The 24,626-nt window shown below is 44.1% G+C and overlaps 1 protein-coding gene across 1 annotated transcript; it reads left to right on the top strand.

Moving 5' to 3' along the window:
• Window positions 1–134: 134 nt before the first annotated feature.
• On the top strand, window positions 135–21,474 carry LOC123988785. Its single transcript, XM_046289531.1, has 2 exons — window positions 135–2,090; window positions 21,454–21,474. The coding sequence occupies exons 1-2, from the start codon at window positions 135–137 to the stop codon at window positions 21,472–21,474; spliced, it is 1,977 nt and encodes a 658-aa protein (XP_046145487.1).
• Window positions 21,475–24,626: the final 3,152 nt, after the last annotated feature.

Here is a 24,626-nt window from a genome sequence, read left to right as displayed (position 1 = left end):
CAACACGTGAACCGCGTTCCGTTACACGACATAGTTCAAACGCGCGTGCACGACCTTGCGTGAATATCAGTGCCGACCAACTCAACGGAAAAGTTTTAAATTCGTAATCCTTGGTTAGTCTCCCTTTTTTTACAATGTCTACAATCAGCGGTCTCATCGAACGACAACAAGAACTCTTCACCTCTATCAGCCGGACAGTTATTAATTTGAAAAAAAAGGGCGAAGCCAATATCACCGAAACCTACGTCAAAGCACGTCTTTCTATTCTGACGGACAACTGGGCAGCGTTCCAGCACAATCACGCAACAATTTCGGACCAGAAAACTGAGGCCACGAAAAAACTGAGTTATTTCGTCGACGATCTTCGAACTCAGTGCGAAGAAATGGTCATCGAAAATCAGTCAATACTCAACGACTATTTGGCTCGCTTCACACCGGCCGCTCCAACGTCTCGAAGCGCAGATTCTCATCTCATCGCACCCGGCGAACGGTCAGTAACTCAATCACGTTCTTTACCAAAACTTGAATTACCTCACTTCTCCGGGATTTACAAGGAATGGACGCCGTTTCGCGACTTATTTCACTCCATCGTTATCGCAAACTCGTCCATTTCCGACGTGGAGAAATTTCATTATTTGAAAATGAGCGTCACGGGTGAAGCGGCCCAGTTAATCAGCAACATGTCCGTTACCGTCGAGAATTTTGAACTCGCTTGGCGCGCCCTTTCTGACCGCTACGATAACCGTCGCGTCCTAGTCAACACGCAGCTCGAGTTGTTGTTTTCTATCAGACGAATACAGCGCGAATCCGCAAACGAACTCAAACGGTTACATGGCACAACAAACGAAGTCCTTGGCGCGCTTAGCGGTCTTAAATGTGATACTAAAAACTGGGATCCCATCATAGTATACTGGGTGTCGCGTAAATTTGACCCTAACACCTTGCGGGAATGGGAACTACATACTGGTAACTCAACCGAGACTCTTACAGTTACGCAATTAAATGAGTTTCTAGTTAAGCACATTCGTGCCACAGAGGCCATAGAACGGGTTGCGGGAACGGCCCAAGTCACTTCACGGAACCGAGATGGAAGGGTCCAAGTCCATCAAGCATCGATCGCCGCGACGGTGTGCCAAGCTTGCCAAGCCTCACACTTCTTACAATCGTGTCCGACATATCTTGCTAAGACGTTGGAACAGCGCAAAGCATTTGTTACTCAACAACGGCTCTGCTTTAATTGTTTGGGGTCCCACCATCGCAAGTCTTGCCGCTCTACTAGACGCTGCGTTACCTGTAAGGCCCGTCACCACTCCACTCTTCACGAAGCGTCCAAGCCGGTCGTCACGACGACTCCGTCGAAGCCGGAGCAGCCGCCCTCCACGGAGCTGGTTTCCGCACCAACGACATCTCACTTGGCTGCGCACCATGGACGGATGCTGCTGGCAACTGCACTAGTCAAGGTCTCGTCTCCTGGTGGCGACGTCTGCGTCGTCCGCGCCCTCCTTGACCAGGGCTCGGAGGTTTCATTCGCCACGGAGTCGCTCGCGCAGCAGCTCAGCCTTCCACGTCGTCAGGCTAACGTGCCTGTGTCCGGAATTGGTGCAGGAAGAACAGTGGTCACCCGGGGATCCTCCACGTTTAAGATCTCCTCGCTCAAAGATCCCCCGTTCGACCTCGAGGTAAATGCACTTATTCTGCCCAAGCTAACCGATTACGTTGTAGATCGCCAGCTCAATGTCGCCTATCTGCCCCACCTCCATGGGATTCAACTAGCAGATCCGGATCCGTCGCGCCCTAGGCGCATCGATTTGATCCTCGGGGTCGAGGTGTACAACGCTGTGCTGCTCCCGGAAGTCATACGAGGTCCTCCACACACACCCATTGCTCAGCGAACGCACCTTGGGTGGATCGTTTCCGGTCCCACGTCGCATCAGCCCGATGACGCATCGAGTGCAGCACCATCAAGTCTTCAATGCAGCGTGGACCGCGACCTACTTGACCTGCTACAGCGTTTTTGGGCTCAGGAAGAGTATTCGACGAACTGTGAGTCCCAATTGTCTGAAGCTGATCTGCAATGCGAACAACATTTTGTAAATACACATAAGCGCGACGAGACCGGGCGGTTCATTGTTCGCTTACCGTTATCTCGTGACGTGTCTCACCTCGGCGATTCTCGCAGCTCCGCGTATCGAATATTAATGAGTTCCGAACATCGTCTCTCTAAAAATCAAACTTTATGTCACGCGTATAATCAATTCTTAGACGAATACGAGCAACTCGGTCATATGCGCCGCGTTTCGCCCCGTGATATCATAACCAGATCGTCGTATTACTTACCGCATCACGGGGTTTTTCGCGACACCAGCTCCACAAAAATTCGCGTTGTATTCAACGGATCGCACAAAACCTCGTCCGGTTACTCCTTAAATGATTGTCTTCATTCTGGTCCGAAACTGCAAAATGATCTCGCCGATATTTTGCTGCGCTGGAGACAATACGCGTTCGCGTTTTCGGCGGATGTTGAAAAAATGTATCGTCAGATCCGCGTTCATCCTGACGATCAAGCGTTGCAGCGCATTCTGTGGCGGCGCAATTCTTCCGCTCCTGTATCAGAATTTTCACTCACTACCGTAACATACGGACTCGCGTGTTCGCCATACTTAGCGCTTCGGTGCATGCGTCAGCTCGCGATAGATAACGGTAATGAATTACCTCTTGCACGCACTATTCTCTTCACTGAAACATATGTCGACGACGTGCTCTCCGGTGCCCACAGTATCGAAGAGGGGCGAGAAAAGGTCTCTCAAATCTGTCGTCTTCTTGAGCGTGGTGGCTTTCATCTGCACAAATGGACCGCGAATTCCGATGAACTAATTTCTAATGTGAGTAGTTTAGTCGAATCGAAATCTGAACGTGCATTAAATCGAGATACATCGCACCGAGCGCTAGGACTGTTATGGAACATAGATCGCGACGCGTTTGTATTTTCATTCAGTGCGAGCAGTCAATCACCCGTTACTAAACGCACAGTATTGTCAACAGTGTCTCAGCTGTTCGACCCGCTCGGATGGATCGCGCCAGTTATCGTTCACGGTAAAATTCTTATGCAAGAATTATGGACGCTGCAAATGGGATGGGATGACGCGCTTCCCTCCACGTTCGCGAAACGGTGGGAAAGGTTTACCGCAGGACTCCCGGAATTACGGGCATTGTCCATCCCGCGTTGGGTAGGAATTGCCCCCGCGAACGTTGCCACGGAACTCCACGGGTTTGCGGACGCGTCCTCTCTCGCAATGGGAATTGCCGTGTATTTACGTACAACAACCGAAACCGACGCAATCCAAACCACGTTATTGCTCGCGAAAACGAAGGTCGCGCCTATTAAGCATGTGACAATCCCGCGACTCGAACTTTCCGCCTCCGTGTTACTTACGCGCTTCGTTGTTCGAATCCGTCGAGTGCTTCACCTTGACCACGTTCCCGTGCATCTGTGGTCCGATTCGGCAGTTGCCCTAGCTTGGATACGAAGCCACCCTTCGCGATGGAAGGAGTACGTTCAGAATCGGGTAACCGAAATTAAGACCGCTCTTCCGGATGCCACGTGGCGTCACGTCCCCGGCTCTCAAAATCCCGCGGATCTAGCCTCGCGTGGCGCGACGCCTCAACATCTTGCTGGTGATCTCGTGTGGTGGGAGGGACCCCCTTGGTTGCGCCTTCCGTCTCCAGCGTGGCCATCCGACGAGCTACCACCAGACAATCGTATCGACACTGAAATGCGTCAAGTGCGTGGACACACGGCGTTGATGGCGATCGAGAAGTCGTGGATTAATATCATCTCACGTTTTTCGACACTGACTCGACTGTGTCGCGTGACGTCGTGGGTTTTCCGAGCCGTTGGCAAATTCCGAGCGCGCTCATCCCCACCAATCGCAGCTCCGACATTAAGCGTAGCCGAAATCGACCAAGCGCGTCTGTATTGGGTCAGGGAAATACAAAAGGAATATTTCCGGGAAGAAATAACCGCACTTTCCGCGGGGTCGACAGTCGCGAAATCCAGTCCGTTATACAGACTAATGCCCTACGTGGACGAACACGGTCATCTTCGCGTCGGCGGACGGCTACGTAATGCGGCACTCCATCCCGATCAAAAGCATCCGTTAATTCTACCGCGATCGTCTATATTCACATCACTCGTCATCGACCACGCCCATAAACTTGCGCTACACGCTGGTCCTCAGCTCACACTATCAACCATCCGACAAACATACTGGATTCTCGGAGGTCGGTGCCCGATTCGCATGTTTATAAACAGATGTACAATTTGTACACGGCAGCGAGCGCGTACGGCGGAACAGTTAATGGGGCAGCTTCCCGCGCGTCGCGTTACCCCCTCCCGAGCGTTCTTGCATTCCGGTGTAGACTACGCCGGACCTTTTAGCATAAAAACCATCCGCGTTCGAGGAGGTAAAATCTTTAAGGGATACATCGCGGTTTTTGTCTGCTTTTCCACCGGCGCGATCCATCTTGAGCTGGTCTCCGATTATTCCGCAGAAGCATTCATCGCAGCGTACAAGCGATTCAGTGGCCGTCGCGGAATACCGGCCACCATCACTAGCGATTGCGGAACGAACCTGGTCGGCGCCGATAGGGAACTGCGTAGTATGTGGAAAAAGGCGTCTCGCGTTTCGACTGCTGTCGCGAATTCGCTAGCTAACGACGGCACTGAATGGAAATTCAACCCCCCCTCGGCACCTCACTTCGGCGGTAAGTGGGAAGCTGCCGTTAAGTCGGTAAAATTCCATCTGCGTCGCGTGATCGGGAACACGGCACTTACCTTTGAAGAATTTTCGACTCTCCTCTCTCAAATCGAAGCCGTGCTGAATTCACGACCGTTATGTCCGCTAACAGATGATCCGTCCGACATCAGTGCTCTTACCCCCGGTCACTTCTTGACCGGGGCCGCGTTGACGACTGTACCGGAACCGGACCTCTCGGACGTTCCCACTTCTCGCCTCTCGCGTTGGCAACTAATGAGGCAATTTGTCGATCACCTTTGGCTGCGATGGTCTCGCGAATACCTCTCTTCTATTCAATCAGCCACCAAATGGCTTGTCCGGCACGACGGCATCAAGGTCGGCTCTCTGGTGCTGATAAAAGACGATCGCGCGCCCCCATCTAAGTGGCCGCTCGCACGTGTAACTCAATTGCACCCGGGGCGCGACAAGCTCACTCGCGTTGTTACGCTACGAACCGCAAACTCGACATTCACTCGTCCAGTCACTAAACTGTGTTTGCTTCCAATCGACGTTCCGGACGCCGGTACTACCCATCCACCTGTCGGCCCGGCTACGATTGCCAACTAGTCCGAGTTGCCTTCGGCGCGCCCCGTCGGCAAGGGGGGCAGGAATGTTGCGGCAGATCACCGCAATTTTGAACACTCTATCCTCTAACTGTCGGCTTCCCCCTTCCTTGCCGGCGCACGGTGACGTCGGCAGGTTCGCGACACCTATATATAGAGGTGTGCGGGAGGCAGCCGGTATTCGTTATGCGTGATTAGCTATTCGTTATTCGGTGATAAATACAAGGCGTTTAAATAAAAGAAATAGTACAGCGTTTAATCCCAGCGTTACTCCATTATACAATAGTTTACATATTTTCCTTTTGATCATAACAAGTGTTCGATTGTAGCATAATTTATGTGCTTGTAATAAACGACCTATTGTGTGAACTATGACAGTGTTCCGACGTGGACTTATTTTATCGACCTAACGTTATTTTCCTTCCCGTACCGAAAAGCGTAAACAGTATGTTTTTTTTTTGTGTGTGTTCACCGATTACTCCGAGATGGGTGTACCAATCGGAACGAAACCTTTTACATCTTGTAGGGTATGTCTTCCGGTTGGTCCCATTGAAAAAAAATTTTTCATTTTTTCATTGTTATTGTAAAATACAGGAAGCTTTTAATGTCACAATTGGACGATTTCAATGAACTTTTAATATGTTGTCGGGGAAATGATTCTGAACAACTTCTTCATTATGCATAATTAACGGAAAGCTTTAGTTTGCGAGATATTCGTAAAAAACTATTGTTACTACTACATTGAATTCTACGTATGCCTACGTGTCTTTACCGGTGTGTGAGTCAGCATGCAGTCGCCGATTCTCTACTGTTTCTTGTATACATGTATACTCTCCAAGGGATGAATCGATTGCGATGAAACCTTTCACATTTCCGCGATATCTCACTTGCAAAAATTTATGCAATTTGTTATTGTTAATAACTATTGTTGTAACTTGTATGGAACTTGTTATCGCTAAAAACTATCATTGTTGCAATTAACCAATAAGAACGGTAAACCACCTTACGGCATCCTACAAATACTGCTCGTTCCACTAAAAAGTGTGAAATAAAATAATTTTTAACAAAAAATACAACCGACTTCGAAATGCACTAAAAAATATGAAATAATTTCTACTTCATTTATACAAATACCCAACAGCTATTAATGAAACCTATTTACTCGTTAAATAGTATACTAAATACATTTCAACCTTTTGGGGGGCGGCGCAAAATTAAAAGTACCCGAATATACGATGCTGTTGTTACGCCCCGGCGGAAATTTTGAAATTTATCCGCCTTGCGTCCCTTATCAAGCCCTTTGGGGTTCCGAGGATTTCTCATGTAAGGGTCGTGAGGTGGGTGTTTCACTTTTCCGCCAATCTTTTCATTCCTCCTCTACCTTGTACATACTTGACAAGCCTTTCAAGGTTCCGAGGATTTCTCATGCAGGGGTGTACAAGGAAGAGTTTGAGTTTAATTCTTTTCTATTTTTGACTTCTTCTATTGCTTTCTCTTCTTTATTCTATTCTACCCTGGAATCGTGTATCTTGTCAAGCCCTTGGGTTCCGAGAATTTCTCATGCGAGGTACACGAGGAAAGGTTATTTCTGTTTTCTTCTTTACAATAGTTTACGTGACCCTCCTTGAAACTATCGTCGCCAACCATAGATATACAAGACAGTTTACAATCGGGTAACGCACAAAAACTCGCGTTAGCTCGTAAGAGAGAGAGAGAGCCGTTAGCACAACACCAGCGCTACGCAGTTATCCAGTGCTTCGCATTCCGGGAATTTCCCTTGGTAACTGCGTAGAAACGGGAAAACCGTAATAACTTCCTTGTCGAGGAAACTCTTTCCTTCTCATTTGCACAAAGCGTCAGCCGGTCCGATCAGGATCATTATTACCTGACCGAATGATAGTGTGAAAAGAATGGATGGATGAATATGAATTTAAACGACAAAACTAAAATAAATGAAAACCTTTACAAAGCCTAACGTCGCGAACGTTCGACCGCCGTTCGAAAATCAAGGGTCGTTCGAAGCAATAAACATTATTGTATTCGAAATTCTAAGAACTACCTAGCGACAACGATGAATTTTGAACAAAGGAATGTTCTGGTAGAAATGTTTAAATTCATTGCTAACGAAATGTCGATTCCACCGAAATAATTATGCGAAAGATTGTAAATGTATGCATAATCGGCAGTGCGATCATCGTAAATGCATCGTCCGCTTTTACGCTGATAAGATCTTATTATAAATCAGGAAAGATAAATAATTCTGATCCTGCTGAGGGAAAATAAATGGATAACGGTTTCAATTGTTAAATTATATATCTCGATTTGAAGACCATTCGTGTTTTAGTTAAATTAATAGTATCATTTAACAGTTCAACATTTAGATATTCAAATTAAATCAATAGCTGTAAATTAGCAATAATACATTTAAAGGAAATACTGCGTAGTTTCTAGAAAGCCGTTGAAACTATCATGGCGACGTAGTAGAAAGGAAAAGGAACACCAAAGAAAGGGGATGAAGAATCTTCGTCTAGCTCGCGCGTCTTAGCCAATCACCGGGCACTCGACACTTCCGAGCACGTGCCACGATTCGTCAATCCGTCCCCTCCAAGGACGATGATCGCGCGACGGGCCCTTCGCCCGTCGATCTCGCGCAAATTTCGACACTCTTGATCGATCAATCGTCGAGGTACGTGATCTTGAGCCCGTGTGTCCGAGAGACAGAGTTATTCGGAAATCGCGACAGTTTTCCTCTGCGGTAAAGTCCTCCGCGTAGCGAGGCAGAGTGCCGTGCGAGTAGAAATCGTCGGAATCTTAACAAGGACTCATAGACGCGCACGTTAAACCTTCCTTCTCCCTAAATTGCTATCTTTTCTTTCTTATTTTAAATCGTTTGCTCGCGTATAATTCGTATTAACTTCATTCCGGGTAATTAAATACTAATATATTCTTTTCCGTTCGTATTAGTTTGTCTCTCGTCGACGTACTCGTTTCGTTTAATTCATTATCACCGCGACAAGTGCAGTGTTCACAATCCTTACCGTTCTTTGGTGTTCCAGAATATCCAGCGAGCATAGAGATCTCTACAAGTGAATTTATTATCTTGCATTGTATTAAACAGCGTTTCGGTAAGTCGATCCATTTACCATTTTTGAACACGACGACTATCTATTGGCAAAACGGGCGATCTGTCCAGCCCTTCGTGGGTTCCGAGAATTCCTCCGGTCAGATCGTTCCAACGTTTGAGGTATCGATAAATACGTACAACTAAACTTGTGTTACGATTCCGTTTTTCACAATTCATTTTATATTCTATAAAAGGGGGCACCTTAGTCCTGCCCTTTCGAGGGTGCCGAGAATATCTCTGGCTAGGGTGTATCCTCACGGCGGAAATACGCCAAATTTCAAATTAATACAAGGGAAGACGGGATCGCAACAATCATCTCCCGCGATCATTATAAAAGCGTAAATCTTCAAGTGTAATCTCAGAGCGTGCATTTCGTTATGTTTTTGTTACTTTTATAAATCATCTTTACCCTTGTTAAACGATATTTATAAACTGGTATTATTCAGTAACGAGTTTCAAAATTTAAACATCTTCAATTTTTGACTTTCTAAAATCCGTTAATTCTTGATTATTAATTCTGTTAATTTCACATTCTTGGTTCTAATTCGTAATTAAATCAGTTTTACCAGTTAACCAGTTTCAAATTTATTTCAAACACACCAAACACATTTCTTCTAATTATACACGCCTACCATTACATACAGATTCAAGGAGGGACCCGGACGGGACCTAAAGCGCTGAACGAACCCAAACGAAAGATCAAAAAGTTCAAATTCTAAATTCTAACATCTTAATAATTATCTTTCGTCTGTTAATTTGTCGAGAGCGTTAACCCGCTCGAGACTGGTGGCAGCGATACCAACCATCGCGCTCAGAATAGGGTAAAGGGTATAGGGAATCGCCTTTCAATCTTCTAGTTGAAACAGCAACCTCTTTTCCTTTTTTTTCTTTCCTTTTTTTTTATTATTATCCTTTTTACGTTGCGCCGTCGCACGCGCAACGTAACGCTGTCAATAATGATTTGATAGGTTATCGACGCTTGAATCTTCCTAGTATAAGAAAAGTTTTTAATTTTGCGCCGCCTCCGAAAAGGTTGAAATGTATTTAGTATACTATTTAACGAGTAAATAGGTTTTATTAATAGCTGTTGGGTATTTGTATAAATGAAGTAGAAATTATTTCATATTTTTTAGTGCATTTCGAAGTCGGTTGTATGTTTTGTTAAAAATTATTTTATGTATTTATATTTCATTCTTTTGTGCATTTATTTATTTATTTATTTACTGAAGTACGATGGGGTGATGTGCCTTAATGATTTATGTAACTCGCGTAATATTGATTATTGCCTATTATCGTATTTCTATTTTGTCTCATTGAAGTTGAAGTTTATTTTATTTATTATTTATTTATTCGCAACGATATAATTGTAGGGTAAACTACGTCTCAGGGGCCCAAAAATTAACGGGTCTAAAATATGTGTTCTTGTAGTTTTTGACCTGAAAAGTCCGAAAATGCAAGTTAAAAGTTTAGGAAACCAATAGTTTAAAAGATACCAGTATATAAAAATGTGTGTATTTGGCGTACTTTGACAGATCATTACAATGCGATATTGACTCTTCCCCGCATCCAATCCTTTGTTTGGACTCTATTTGTTGGGTGTGAGTACCATCAGTTCCTATCAAATCCGAGGGGATATTGTTTATAAAAAAAAACTTAACTTTAGGTATACCGGGTTTAGGCCACCACTTATATAATTCTGTTTTACCGACGGCGACTCCACTCATTGGACAATATGGCGTCGTACTGACCTGTCAAAGTACGCCAAGTATACACATCTTCATGTACTCGTATCTTTTGAAGTATTGGTTTCCTAAACTTATAACTTGCATTTTCGGACTTTTCAGGTCACAAACTACAAGATTTGATAAATTTTAACCAAAAATTTCTGGGCCCCTGAGACATAGTGCAGCCTTTTATTTAAATTCTGCGATTTTCGTGATCGCGTTGTTATATTATTTATTTATTCATATTTTATTCATTTTGCCATGCATTATGCTGGGCTCACATTCTATTCCTTCCCTGTTAATTGATCTGATCTGATCTTATTTTGATTTGATTTGATTTGTCTTGTTTTATTTTATTCCGTAAATTAGTATTAGTTAATATTATTTATTGTGTGTTGCTTGGTTGGTTGTATGAGATTTGCCTGATTACATGCGTTATTTGATTTTCATTTTCATTTTCATTTTCATTTTATTTGGTTAAGAGTCTTGTTATTTATTTATTTTATTTATTTATTTTATTTTATTTTAGTTTATTATTTATTATTTTAGTTTATTTATTTATTCGGCCTCTCTCTCCTTGGCGGTTGTTTTCCTTTATTTTCGGTGCTTTTGCACAATTTGTTTTCTACAAGCGCGATAATGTACTAGCGCAGTGTGTCCTGCAATCCGCGCAATCTGTGGGTTTTATACGGGTTAATTTATTGTTAATTTAGCTTTATTGTAGGTTCACTTTCTTTTATAGTGTGTATTTATACTTATGTTCATATTTATATTCATATTTATATTATATATTTTATTTCATTTATTTACAAGCATAAATGATCTATATAATAAATGATAATCGTAGCATCGACTTACTTATTAATAAATTTATTCCTGACTTTGGTCTGTCTTGAAGTTTTGTTACCTTTTACTTTCAGTATAATTACCTTTCCCCTTTTCGCGGATAGTGTGGTATACCAGACTTATCTTCGATGATAGGTTTGACGGTAAGTATGGATTCCTAGGATTACGCGGCTGTGCGATGGATGGTTCTGCGGACGGTAACTGTGTCGTAACGGGTAACTGGCGCGCGGTAGGTAACTGCTGCGCGGCAGATAATTGGTCTGTGGATAACCGTTACGGAGCGAACGGCCGAGTATTATATGGTAGATAGAATATTTGCGGTTGGTAATATCTCTGGTGCTGCGGTTGGTTACCGACTGGGGATAGCTTTTACCGCTTATCTTCGGGCAGTATTGCGTGCTTTACTTATTACGATGCGTTTTGCTATCGTTATCTTTCGTAGGTACCTTACTTCTGGCTTTCATCGCGGTGATTTATTGAAAGTTTGTTGAAGTATTTTCGCTTTTCGCTTTCGAACATTTATATATTCTGTATAATTAATTGATTAATTTGATGGTTTGGTGGTTAATTTGATGGTTGATAATCATTATGGTATGGACTAGGGAATTTTATGAACACTAGGTATCTATATTCTTTATGGTTCATGGTCGCGCTCTTTATTTTTACTTCGCCCGGTTTCCTATCTTAGTTGACATGGTCATGGTCATCGGTCATCCGTGATCAATTAAACTGAATTAATTGAATTTTCTAATTTAAATTTTGTATTTATTCGTGCGGAGGTGATTGTGGTGAAGGTGCGCGCTCTACCGTGATGCATTGTGTTCCATTGCAGTGGATGTGTTTCAAGTGGTGCTAATTGCTCTGTTTTGTTTATATTATATTATATTACATTATATTATTATTTTATTTTGTTATGTTATGTTACGATCATGCTCATGCTTGTTCATGCATATTACATTCAATTTGCGTTCAATTTACGTTTCCGTTTACGATTATATTTATTTTATGATCAATTCATGTATTGAATATATTGAATATATTATTTAATTATGCTATTATATTATATTATTATTTTAGTTTATTTTGGATTTTGGATTATATTCAGCTACTCAGTTAATTCAGATAATTTAGTTATTTTTTAGCCGACTTCGAAAAGGAGGAGGATGCTCAATTCGATCAGTATATATATTTTTTTTTTCTGGCTTTGTTCACCGATTATTCTGAGACGGATGGACCAATCGGAATGAAACCTTTTGCATCTTGTACAGTACAATTCCCCATTGGTCCGGTAAAAAAAATATTTTGCATTTATTTATTCCTAACGACTTTTTTTTCTAAATGTACGTTCGATGATTACTCCGAGACGGATGGACCAATCGGAATGAAACTTTTTGCATCTTGTACAGTACAACTCCGCATTGGTCCCGTTATAAAAACATTTCGCATTTTTTTATTCCGAACGATATTCATTATTGCAAAATACATTTTGGTTCAAGGAATGCACCGATTGTGATGAAAGTTTTCACATTTCGTAGATCATTCCACGATGATTCCATTTCCCAAAATTTATGTAACTTCTTATTGTTAATAACTACTGTTATTATAATAAAAAGCCTATTCTTTAGGGTTACCCTACAAGGAATATACCGACCGCGATTTTTAAAAATTGTCCCTGCAAGTAAATTTCGTCAATTTCTTTACCAATTGGTTGCTAATACGCTATCCTTCAAATACTGCTCGTTCCACTAAAAAGTGTAAAATAAAATAATTTTTAACAAAAAAAAATCCGACTTCGAAATGCACTAAAAAGTATAAAATAATTTCTGTTTCATTTACATCTGTATTCCACAGCTATTCATACAATCTACTTAATCATTATAATTGAGTGAATAAATGAACAGAGTGGTTAGTGGCGACATATGACATATTAAATTAAATTAAATTAAATGACTTGATTTCTGATTATTATTATGTGTTTGTTTTTATTTCACCGTACCTGCTGTGATTATATCTATCTGTCTTACTTTAATGGGTCTTATATTTATTATGGAATTTAGTAGAGTTTGTCTGGATTGGATGGTTTAATGAGTTTATATTGTGCGCATATATTGCGTTTATAATCCTTTTATATATTTTAAGGATGGGTTTGATTTTGATTTCTTAGTTCTTAGTTTCTTAGTTTCTCTTGTAGTATCATACATTGTTTCTAAGCTTTCGGAGGTTGTTTGGGTTTCTAGGCATTGTCAATTAATTGTAAGCTATAAGATATATTATATATCTTTAGCACTCTTAGATATGAATGGCGTTAACTTTGGTTTATTGGTTTATTGTTCGCGGCTCACTATTCTTATTCTTGGTCATCTGACATGTTTCAGGGACTTCTTTCTCCAATTGTGTATTTATGTTTCACGTTTCTATAATATCGTTCACTGCTCATTTTGTAGCTCTTCGTACCCCTTCAGGATAATGTTTTGCATATTATGGCTAACGCAATTCTAATGCAGCAATTCTAAATTTTGGATATTTACGGTACTTTATGCAATCTTTGTACATTGATTTATCCTATCTTAACTGCAATTCGATTCTGATTTTGATTTGGAAGTGTTAATTCAGTATTGGTTAATATGGTGGATGCTCAGGGAAGCATACGCTGCAGTAGTCTTTCTGGCATGGTACAATGTCTTTATTGTTTTCTATACATACATATATGCGTCATGATTCCTTAAATTCTTTGAAATTCTTGATCTCCTGGACCGTGGATCTCATTTGACGTTCTTATAATAATGTCTGGTTTGGTTTTAGTACTCATATGTCTTCTTTATTAATCAGGATTAAAAGGGGTTGAATGGAATTGTATCATTTAAATTGACTATAATATAAGGAGTTTAATTAACTATCTACATTAGTATACTTTATTAAATTGATTGCATTTGGCGTGTTTTTATTACATATTATATATATATATATACATATGTTCATAATAATTTTGATCTATTTTCTTCATATTAGGGATTAGTTTTCTTTTATTTCTATATTATGGGTCAGTAATAATACGGTGGTATGTGGTGTTTATTATTTGATTAACTTTGTTCATCACACGTTGTACTACATTGATTTACTTGTATCTATATCAGTATTAACGTTAATATCATACTTATCGGAGCGGTATGATAATTCAGTAACAATCTACGCAATTTATAACTATTTGAATTGATTTGATTTGCTTTAGGTTTTATGCTGATTTACGTCTCATGTTGCTCCTCATATTATGTCAGGTGGGTATTTTCCTCTCCTATTAATCGTTACGTTTTGCCTCCACTTCTATTGGCTGGCGTAGGGTTTTCTGCAAATGGATTAATATTATGATTTACGGTTTAATATTTAATATCATAGTATTTTATGATGTTAATAGTTCTACCTCTTCCTATTATGTTCATTATATTCATCATCATTCATGTTATGAGATATATATTGCTACTTATCTTTATTGATGATTTGCTAACAATAATTAATAATTTATTTACTGTTCACTGCCTTCATCTGATGATTTGATTGTTTCTCCACCATCTTTGCTTATTAATCGAATTTGAGGTCGTGGTTGCGTGAAATGTTTCTGCAAGCAAATTTAAGCAATTTCAATGATTTCAAACAATAATTTCAATTATCAGTGTTACATTATGCTCACCATCTATTTCTTCTTTCTGCTTTTATTCCCAGCTGATCTTCCCTTCTTTGAAGATGTTACGAGCCGGAGGGGGCGGCTGCGTAGCCGGGGCTTAATTTAGGTAAATGGTAATTGTTAATGGCTTGACCAGTGTTGTTATTAACACTGGGAGCCTAAGGAAGTAGACGTGGAGACGAACCTACGTATGGCTAACGTAGGGAGCTCCAGGAGGTTGGCTATGGTGGACGAACCTACGTATGGCTAACGTAGGGAGCCACAGGAAAGGTGTAGAGTGGAGGACGAACCTACGTATGGCTAACGTAGGGAGCCTCAGGAGAGTGATATGCGGACGAACCTACATATGGCTAACGTAGGGAACCGCAGGAAACGTTAGTATTAGGTCTCGTAACTTGATTGATGTACCTCGAGCGGTAAAGGTACACCTTAGTGGGTTTCTGGACAGTAAATGTAATTGTACAATAGTATGTAAATTAAACTAGTATGAGTTTATTCTCTATTCCGGACCTTACAATTGTTGTGTGTAATTGTCGCGGTATTCAATGAATTGAACTCTAGGTTGCACGTTTGAAATGAGTTGAATAAATAAAGTTTAGTTTCGATTCCGCGAAGCAAGAATCTAATCCTTCTCGGTTTTCACGAACACGAGCAAACGGGGGCGGATTACAACGATTATAATAATGCTTAACAGCCGACAACGTACTGTATAGTTACTGTGAATGCTTGAAAGGGACTTGAATACCCGATCTCGCAGAGTTTCCTCGTTGCAGAGATTATCCGAAAAAGAACGTACTGACGTGTATCGAACTGATTCTAGACTTCAACTAGACCCGAGGTGCCCGTGTCGACACCCTTTTTATACTCAAGAACTAGAGTAAAAAGGGTGGTGGGGACTGACTCTACGTGACCCGTAGGACCGCGCCCTTGCTTTGCGTTGGTCTCGAATTTTCTAGAAGACGGTTGGTGTCGGGTGCACACATCCGATTCCATATAAGGAAATTTCTTGAGAAGGGTGTGTAGCACCATATAAGGAAATTTCCGAGACGGATACGTAACAAAGATATGGTACTTTTCCCATTAATTGATGTGATAGGAATATATTATCTATTGTATACAATATTTGGCGTTAGCGCCATTGATTGACCTGCTCAATTTTTATGTTGCTCGTTTCATTTACATTATCTTGGTTATCTTGGCTATCTGGGCCACGCAGGAGGGATTCTCAGCTTCGCTGGCTTGAGCACTTCATATAAGCTCCCAGTTCACTTCTTATTATCTGTAATTCTTCTTTCAGTCATTTTGATAGTTTTAATAGATGATTATGAGGAATTCCCCGTTGCACATGCATTTATTTATTATGCTATACAGCGTACCTTTCTGTTGTGGTGATCTTATTTCTTCATTTTATGGTGATGCGTGTACCCACTTCGCATTAGAATCCGCTGTCTATGGTTATATTTTATACTTTACCTTTTACTTTTGACAATAATTATTGGCATTCTGTGTTTTACTTCTTCTGGCATTGCTATCTGCTATTGTCTGGCGTCTTTACTTTACCTTTTACATCCTTGGTTCATTTTCATTTCAATTTTATAGTTTGTTTGAATTTTATTTTGAACAGTGTGTTCAAATTGTGTGCTAGGGTTAAATATTAAATACTCTTTACTATTATTTCCTGCTGCTTGGTTGCTTGGCTGGATGTTGACGTTTGAGGTTTTGAGGTTTTGTTGGTTAATTGCTTTGCTCTGCTTATATCGAGTCCACATATGCTCGTCTGCTTGCTCGCTTACCATGCTTCTTATGTTTAGTTCACATGTTCGCATGTTTATTATTGTTTCGTCCTTTTATTTTAACTGTTTCATTAACTGTTCTGTTGCATTAGATGCATATTATACGCTGATTTTTTGTTGAATTTTGTGATCTAGTTACGTTTAATCACGTTTAATTATGTTTATTATAGTTATTATGTTTATCATTTTATCATTATTTATTGTTCGTTTATCGGTTCTATTCATGGGCTTATTGATTCACTGATTCATTCATTCACTTCATTCACTTATTATTGTTGCATTCTGGGGCACTCGCTGTGCTATGCTTGTCGTGAGCGTTTGTGTGTGGAGTATGTATGGGACAAGTCATCGAGGATTGCAGCCTACGAAGAGGTGGCACAGTCAACCGGGAAAAGGACTCGCCCCGGTACCTGGCTGTGTTGAAGAGCAAGCCCTGCTGAAGCAGGTGAACACATGGCGCTACCACCCGTTGAGCAGGAGCTCCGGTTCCTGGTCGTGGTCGAAGAAGAAGCCCTGGCCTCGCTTTGCAGGCTGGTGAAGACATGGCGCGATCACCCGTTGAGCAGGAGCTCCGCTTCCTGATCGTGGCCGAAGAAGAAGCCCCGTCCTCGCTTTGCAGGTGGGTGAAGACATGGCACGATCACCCGGGAGACAGGGTGTCCCGGTTCCTGATCGTAGCCGAAGAGGAAGCCACTGTCCTCGCTAATGGCAGGCAGGTGAAGATGGGGCGCGATCACCCGTTGAGCAGGGTGCTCCGGTTCCTGGTCGCGGCCGAAGAAGAAGCCCTAACCTCGCTTTGCAGGCTGGTGAAGACATGGCGCGATCACTCGTTGAGTGGGAAAGTCCTCCGGTTCCTGATCGTGGCCGAAGAAAAATCCTGTGCATATGTCGTGCTGGTTGAAATATTCTACCGCTTGATCGGAGGTGTAACGGCGTGGATCCTCAATCCCTTATTGCTGATTAGCACATGACGGATTGAGGGTAGACGAAAGCGCATATGAAAGCTAGGGAGCTGAAGCGTCGTTGCGGCTGTCGTTGGTTCATGTTGGATATCCGCAAAGGATGAAACGGTTCCGGCGGCCTACGTCAGGGGAGAGGTTTTTAGTGGGTAGTGTATCAGGCCGCGGATGCCCCTTCTGGGCGCCGCCGGGTCGCCCCTTCTGGGCTGTGACCCTATCTTTTGTGCCCACCCTTTATGGTAGGGCTATCAGGTTGCCCCTTCTGGGTAGCCTCTTTGGGTTTGCCCCCACCAATGGGCGCCAGGCCCCCCCCCCCATCAGGGGATACGAGTCCCACACTGCCCGGGCCCCCCCTCCAGCCGAATAGAGTGAAAGGGGGACAACCCGCGCGTGCATAAATGCATTTTCCTCTTCTATCTATCTAAAAAAAAAAATAAATAAAGGTTAGGTTGGGTTAGGTTAGGTTAGGTCCCGCCAGTGGGAGGGGCCGCGGTGTACCCTCCCACCCGGACGAATTGAGCACGGACCCCGGTCGGACCCGGGGGAGGGCGGGTGGGGACCCACTTCCAAATCAGGGGCCCCTCTGCATCCACCGCTGAGGGGCCCGGTGACTCCGGGCGGATAGTGGCGTCTGCCTCCCACGCTGGGAGTGGCGCTGGCCCCCGCAGGGGGGGTGCAGCGGAGCCGAGGGAGTCCCCCTGGAGGGCAACCGGCCACGGCTCACCGCAGCCCACAGGGGGACGACTCGGCGGGCCGCAGGCGCCCTGTCTTGCACGCGGACCCGGGGTGTAGCCGGCACCGGAAGCCGGCGGAGCGAAGGACAGCGCCCGATCTTCCTCGCGGGCGGGCGGGGGGTTGCTCCTCCCTGTAGCCTGTGGGGAGATCGAGGCGCGGGGACTGCAGGCGGTACGGGCTGGGGGGTCCGGCCGCCATTGCACGCAGTTCCCCCGCGATGGAGCCGGCACCGGGTGCGAACCCTGGTGCCGGCTGGGGGTGTCGTTACTCTCCCGGTGAGGGGCGCTTTCAGCGCACGGCGGGGGAGGCTCCGGAGTTATAGTAACCAGGTCCCAGAGCCTCTGCCATACGCCAGAGGAGGTTGCCGTGGGGTTTTGGTCAGTAGGAATCTGAAACTCCCCCACTGCACTCCCCTAGGGGTGGCTGGGGGTCTTATGTAAGATTTCCCCACGAAAAAAAAAAAAAAAGGTTAGGTCCCGCCAAGGGTTCGGGGGCGGCTGGGACTCGCGCGCCTTCCCGCCCTACGGCCTCCTCCGGCTCGTTCGTTGCCGACAGGATGGCAAAAATCCAGGAGGACCACCGCCAGGAGACCGAGGCGTGGTCCAAGGTTGTAGGCCGCAAAGCCAAGAAGGCAGACGCGGCGAAGACGAAGGGTGTGGAGATGACCCCCCCGCCGCCTGCGAAGAAGACGGGGAAGCGGACGACAGCCGGGACGACCCATCCCCCGGCCGCACGAAAGGAAGGGACCGCGGGTGGCAAGGCGACAAAGGAGGCCATTAAGAAGCCCCGCCTCGCCCGCCCTCCCAAAATCTCGGCGGTCACCATAACGGTCGCGCCTGGGGCGGGGACCACCTGCTGCCAGGCCATGATCCGGGCCAGGCAGGGGGTCGACCTAGTATCACCGATCTCCGGCCCAGGCGCGCGTCCACCGGTGGTCTCGTCCTGGAGATCGCCGGGACGGAGAGGGCGACAAAGGCGGCGGCCCTGGCTAGCCGCCTCCAAACCGTGTTCCGCAGGTCCGATGAGGTTAGGGTGGCGTGCCCGGTTAAGATGGGCGAGATCCGCCTCATCTGGCTCGACGATTCGGTCACCTGGGAGGAGGTAGCAGCGGCGGTGGCAACCGGAGGAGCCTGCACCGCAGAGGAGGTGAAGGTGGGGGATATTCGCGCCCCACCCCGTAGCCTGGGGAGGGTCTGGGTGAGGTGCCCCCTCACCGCAGCCAACCAGGTCCTCGACGCGGGGAGGCTGATGGTCGGCTGGTCCTCAACACGGGTCGAGGCCCTGGCGGCACGCCCCCTGCAGTGCTACCGCTGCCTGGAGACTGGACATGTCAGGCAGCGGTGTCCCTGCGGGGTCGATCGTTCGGATCGCTGCTTCAACTGCGGCGATCTGGACCATCGAGCCAGTGGCTGTACGGCCCCGCCGCGGTGCCCCCTGTGCACCGATTCAGGGCGAGCCCGCGGGGCATAGGATTGGGACCGGAGGATGCCCTTCGGCCTCCTCGAAGAAGGGGCGGAAGAAGCCCGCCAAAAAGACGAGCGCGAAGCCGGCCCCGGCTGCATCGCCCACAGGGGTAGCGGGCCCCAGCAAAGCGGGAGCAGCTCTGGAGGCGGCGGCGGGCACGGCGCGCAATGGGGCCTAAGGGTCCATTCCTCCAGGCCAACACCAACCACTCGGCCGGGGCGCAGGACCTTTTGCTCCAAACCCTGGCCGAGTGGCAGATTGAGGTTGCGGTGGTGTCGGAGCCGTACCGCGTCCTGGACCGGCCCAACTGGTTCAGCGACGCGGCGGGCTCCGTCGCCATCGTCCTGGGGGGCCGGCACGTCCCCCCGCCCGCCGATGTCTTAGCACGGGGGCGGGGTTTCGTGGCCTGTTTTGAATTTCCGAATTTTCCGTCGAAACGATGGCCGCAGCCCTTGCCGTGGCCTGGTCAGCTCTTCCGCCCGGGCCGGTCGCGGACGTTGAGGGGGAGGCCAAGTGGTTCCGGGAGGCGATGACCGCAATATGCGACACCGCCATGCCCCGGGCCCCGCGCCTGCCCCCCCGGAGGGCAGTGTACTGGTGGTCGGGCGACATTGCGGATCTCCGATCCGAGTGTCGGCGCGCCTGACGCCAGTGGCAGCGCGCCCGGAGGGCTCGAGTCCGCGACCCGGCGAGGGAGGATCTGCTGAGGGGCACATACCAGGTCTTCGTGGTAGCCCTGAGGCAGGCCATCAGGGACGCGAAATCCCGAGCGTAGGAGGAGCTCCAGGGCTCTCTGGACGAGGACCCCTGGGGGCGCCCTTACTGGATGGTCATGGGCAAGCTCCGCGCACGGGCGCCCCCGGTCTCGGAGAGCCTGGACCCCCAGCTGCTGACGCGGGTAATTGACACCCTCTTCCCCCGTTCCGGGGGAACGTCGCACCCGCGCCACCAGCAAGGGCCGGCGGAACCCGTCGCCTGGTCCGCCGACCTGGGGGTCACATAGGAGGAGGTGGACGATGCCGTCAGAAGGCTCGGGGCCAAGAACACCGCCCTGGGCCCGGACGGCATCCCCGCCCGCGCCTGGGTTATCGCGTCCGGCATCCTAGGTCCGAGGCTGTGCCGCCTCTTCAGCGCCGCTTTGGAGCAGGGGGTGTTCCCCTCGATTTGGAAGGAGGGGCGGCTGGTCCTCCTCCGAAAGGAGGGACGGCCCCCAGATTCTCCCTCTGCGTACCGGCGAGTGATGCCCACTAGGACGTCGACCGACTGGACGCGTCCCGATTGGACGGTCCCGATTGGACGGTCCCGATTGGACGCGTTCCTTTTGGACGCCGAACCGATTGGACGCGTTCCTTTTGGACGTCGTGCCGTTTGGACGCCGTGCCGTTTGGATGTCGTGCCATTTGGACTCGTGCCATTTGGACGCCATATGTTTTATAATCATTGCCTTTGGAAATCGGCAGATGGTGGTATTGTTTGTCGATTTAAATTCCTATGCTATTTGAATGCGTATGCATGCTAAAGTATATGATTACATACATATATCTAACGATAAGGTCAAATGGTTGTGTGCAACGTTTGACAGGTATAGGTTATAATGAAAAACATGTGGAAATTGAATACATTTACTTTCTTACAAGATATATCTGGAAGTATGTTTAAGGTAAAAGAAATATTAAACCATATTTTTTTCAATACATTCTTTATTCCAAATTAACGTTGTGTACAATGTATCAATATATAATAATATGATTTCTTTTTCTTTATTTTCAGCATTTGTGCAGACATTCATGAGGAAGTTACAAACAAAATTATGGAGTAGAGAATTTGAATAGATCCATTAAACAAATTAAACATTGTGGAATGAAATACTAGGATTAATAACAGAAATGGACTCCGAAAACAGATGCAATTACTTTCTCACAGGATATATCTGGAAATATGTTTGAGGTAAAAGAAATATTAAACCATATTTTCTTCAATACATTCTTTATTTGAAATGAATGATTTTGAGTACAATGTACCAATATATTGTAAAATGATTTGTGTTTCTTTATTTTCAGCATTTATTCAGACTTTGATGAGGAACTTACAAGCAAAAAATTATGAAGTACAAAAGTTGAATAGATACATTAAAGATATTTTCCAGCGTGGAATGAAATACTAGGACATATAACAAAAACGTACTCTGCAAACAGATGCAATTACTTTCTTGCATGATGTATCTAGAAATAGGTTTAAGGTAAAAGAAATATTAAACCATATTTTCTTGAATACATTCGTTATTTCAAATTAATGTTGTTGAGTACAATGTATCAATAATAATAATATGATTTCTTCTTCTTTATTTTCCGCATTTATTCATACATTGATGAGAAACTTACAACCAAAAAATTATGGAGTAGGAGATTTGGATAGATACATTGAACAAATTATTAAAAAAAGAGGATTATTAAATTAGATAAGTTTGTGTTGTAAATCATAGTGTCAGAATATTTTAAATAAATAAATTAATAGGAGAAAATGAGATTTCATTTGTAATTTCCTGTTCCAATTTCCTTAATATAGAATTTAATTTACAGTTCGCATTGTCTTCTTCTAGCTGTAAATAAACACTTTTGTCGAGTAAAAATACATAAATAAAAAAAAGAAGTTGTAATATTGTTGTAATTACTTCACTCTTCACTTTCATCTATTTGGTATCACTTGTATTGTATTTACAAATCCCAAATTCATTCTATCCGACTACAACAGTCCAACTAAAATATTCCAATACTCAATCCAATCAGAAAAGGTATTAAAACATTTAGAAACGATCTTGTTCAAAGAAGACTTATGGAGAAAAGATAGAAATGGAGATTCAATTACTATGAATTAGTTTTATACCATAGGCAAATATAACCTAAAATCTTACGAAACGGAATTCACTAAATTTCTTGACAGTTGTACTAGATAATATTAATTACATGTAATCCGACAATATATTGTGCCGGTTACAATTCTTTTTTTTGATAATCTCCAATATTTCAAAATTTTCAAGCGAAACACAGAGATAGGTTTTGTTATGCTCTCGTCGAAACCGAGAGTGTTTACTTTCTCAAACTGTCAGCTGCTGTCAGCTGTCCGCTAGGCCAACGACCCGATGATGTCGTCTCTGTCAGTCATAGACTGGCGACGTCATTGGGTCAACAACCTCGCCAGGTGATCCACAACTTAATAACGACAATTTTCGAAAGAGTCGACTTTCGAGAACTTTAAAACATCTAATAACTGGAATCTGTAAATATTACGGAGAAGTCACATTACAAAATGCTGGTTGTGTTTTTTGTAGTTTGACACATGTTAGGTTATATGTATATAAATTACGAATTTTCCAATCGAATATTATCAAAGTGTTAAAAGAAGCAGTGGATTCCAAAGCTAGAAATTAGTGTTTTTGGAATTTACGTGTTAAATACTGTTGATGAGATCGCGTCGCGGAATAAATATATATGGATGTGCATTTAGATTAATAGATTTAATATCATAATAGTGTAACGTTCCGAAATTATTCACGAACACGCTACTGCGCCGACGCGTAGGGAGAGCGGTTCCCTAAGAGAAGGCGACTCGTTTTCTTAATATATATTTGTTTCGTAGCGTAACGCTAGTTTTAAATTTCGCCGGAACTATCCTGACAAGGATATGCAGGAAGATTGTGAATAAGGTAGTTTAATAAAGAATCGAAATTTGTCACTCAATGATAACACAAATCACTTTATTAACTCCGCTTCCGCGATTGTAGTTTCGATAAGCGTGTAACTTCCTCGCGACACGTTGAAGGCGAAGCGAATATTAGTTTTAGGCGTTTTAGGATTCGAGCAAGCGATAAACGCGTTGATAGAATTAAGCGAGACACGTGTACGGCGTTCGATATTTTGAACAAGAGTGATCCATCGATCACCTACAGGCAACGCGATCACGCGTGGCGCCAGGATCGAGGATTTTGTGACGTCCTTAACGGACGAGTTAATTTGTCAAGCGGGATTCTTAAACTAAGCGAAATTAATGAATAAAATTAAATCTTAACCTAACTGTCGTCTTAATTTACAACCTTAACAATATTATAATAATAAAGGAAGGGATTATAGGTTCGGGTGGCACGCGGTAAAGGAGTAAAATCCAACGTTAATTCCTTTCTCAAAATAATATGTGAATTTATTCAAGAAATTATGTGTTGTTTGTTTATAATTTGATAATAATAAAAAGGTAAGTAATATAAAAAGAATATTGAACGTAATTAAATAATGAATTTAAATAATGAATTGAAGTAATTAAATATCGAATTGAATTAATGTAGTTAAATAACAAAAGTTGCGCCCTGTTTTTAAAATACAAAAAGAAAATAATAGGATTAGTAAGGTACAATGAGTACGCCCTGGATTGAAAAATACAAAGAAAATAACAATCGTGTTTGTGCTAAAATTGGAATACAATAAAATAAAATTAGATTATTAATTACAAAAATAATTCAACCTAAAATAAAAAATACAGAGGAAAATAAATAGATTAGTGAACGCGGTTCTAGATACGATTATTAAACTTGAATTTATAATTTAATATAATTTATTATAATTTAATATAATATAAATGATTTGAATGATTTGTCGGGAAATTGGCCAAGATCCGTTCTGACGCTGTAGGAGTTGGCTCGTTCGGCCGCAGTTCGGTTTCTGGGCAACTTAGCCGTCACTGAACAGGCCGCATCCAAGGAGCTTCTGCTTTCGCTCGCTCGTTAAGCTTGGCAGCGAACTCTGCAAAACGGTATCGTCGCTCTAGAGCCAGTGTACTGATAGGCCGCATCCAAGGAGCTTCGGCTTTCGCTTGCTCGTTAAGCTTGGGTGCGAACCTGACACGTAAGAGAACCGCTGCGAACCGATAGTTGAGCGCTCCGGGTCTGACGCGGA

Source organism: Osmia bicornis, unplaced genomic scaffold (assembly GCF_907164935.1).
Source record: "Osmia bicornis bicornis unplaced genomic scaffold, iOsmBic2.1, whole genome shotgun sequence".
Taxonomy (NCBI): Eukaryota; Metazoa; Arthropoda; class Insecta; order Hymenoptera; family Megachilidae; genus Osmia; species Osmia bicornis.
This window is presented reverse-complemented; position numbering and strand designations above follow the sequence as displayed.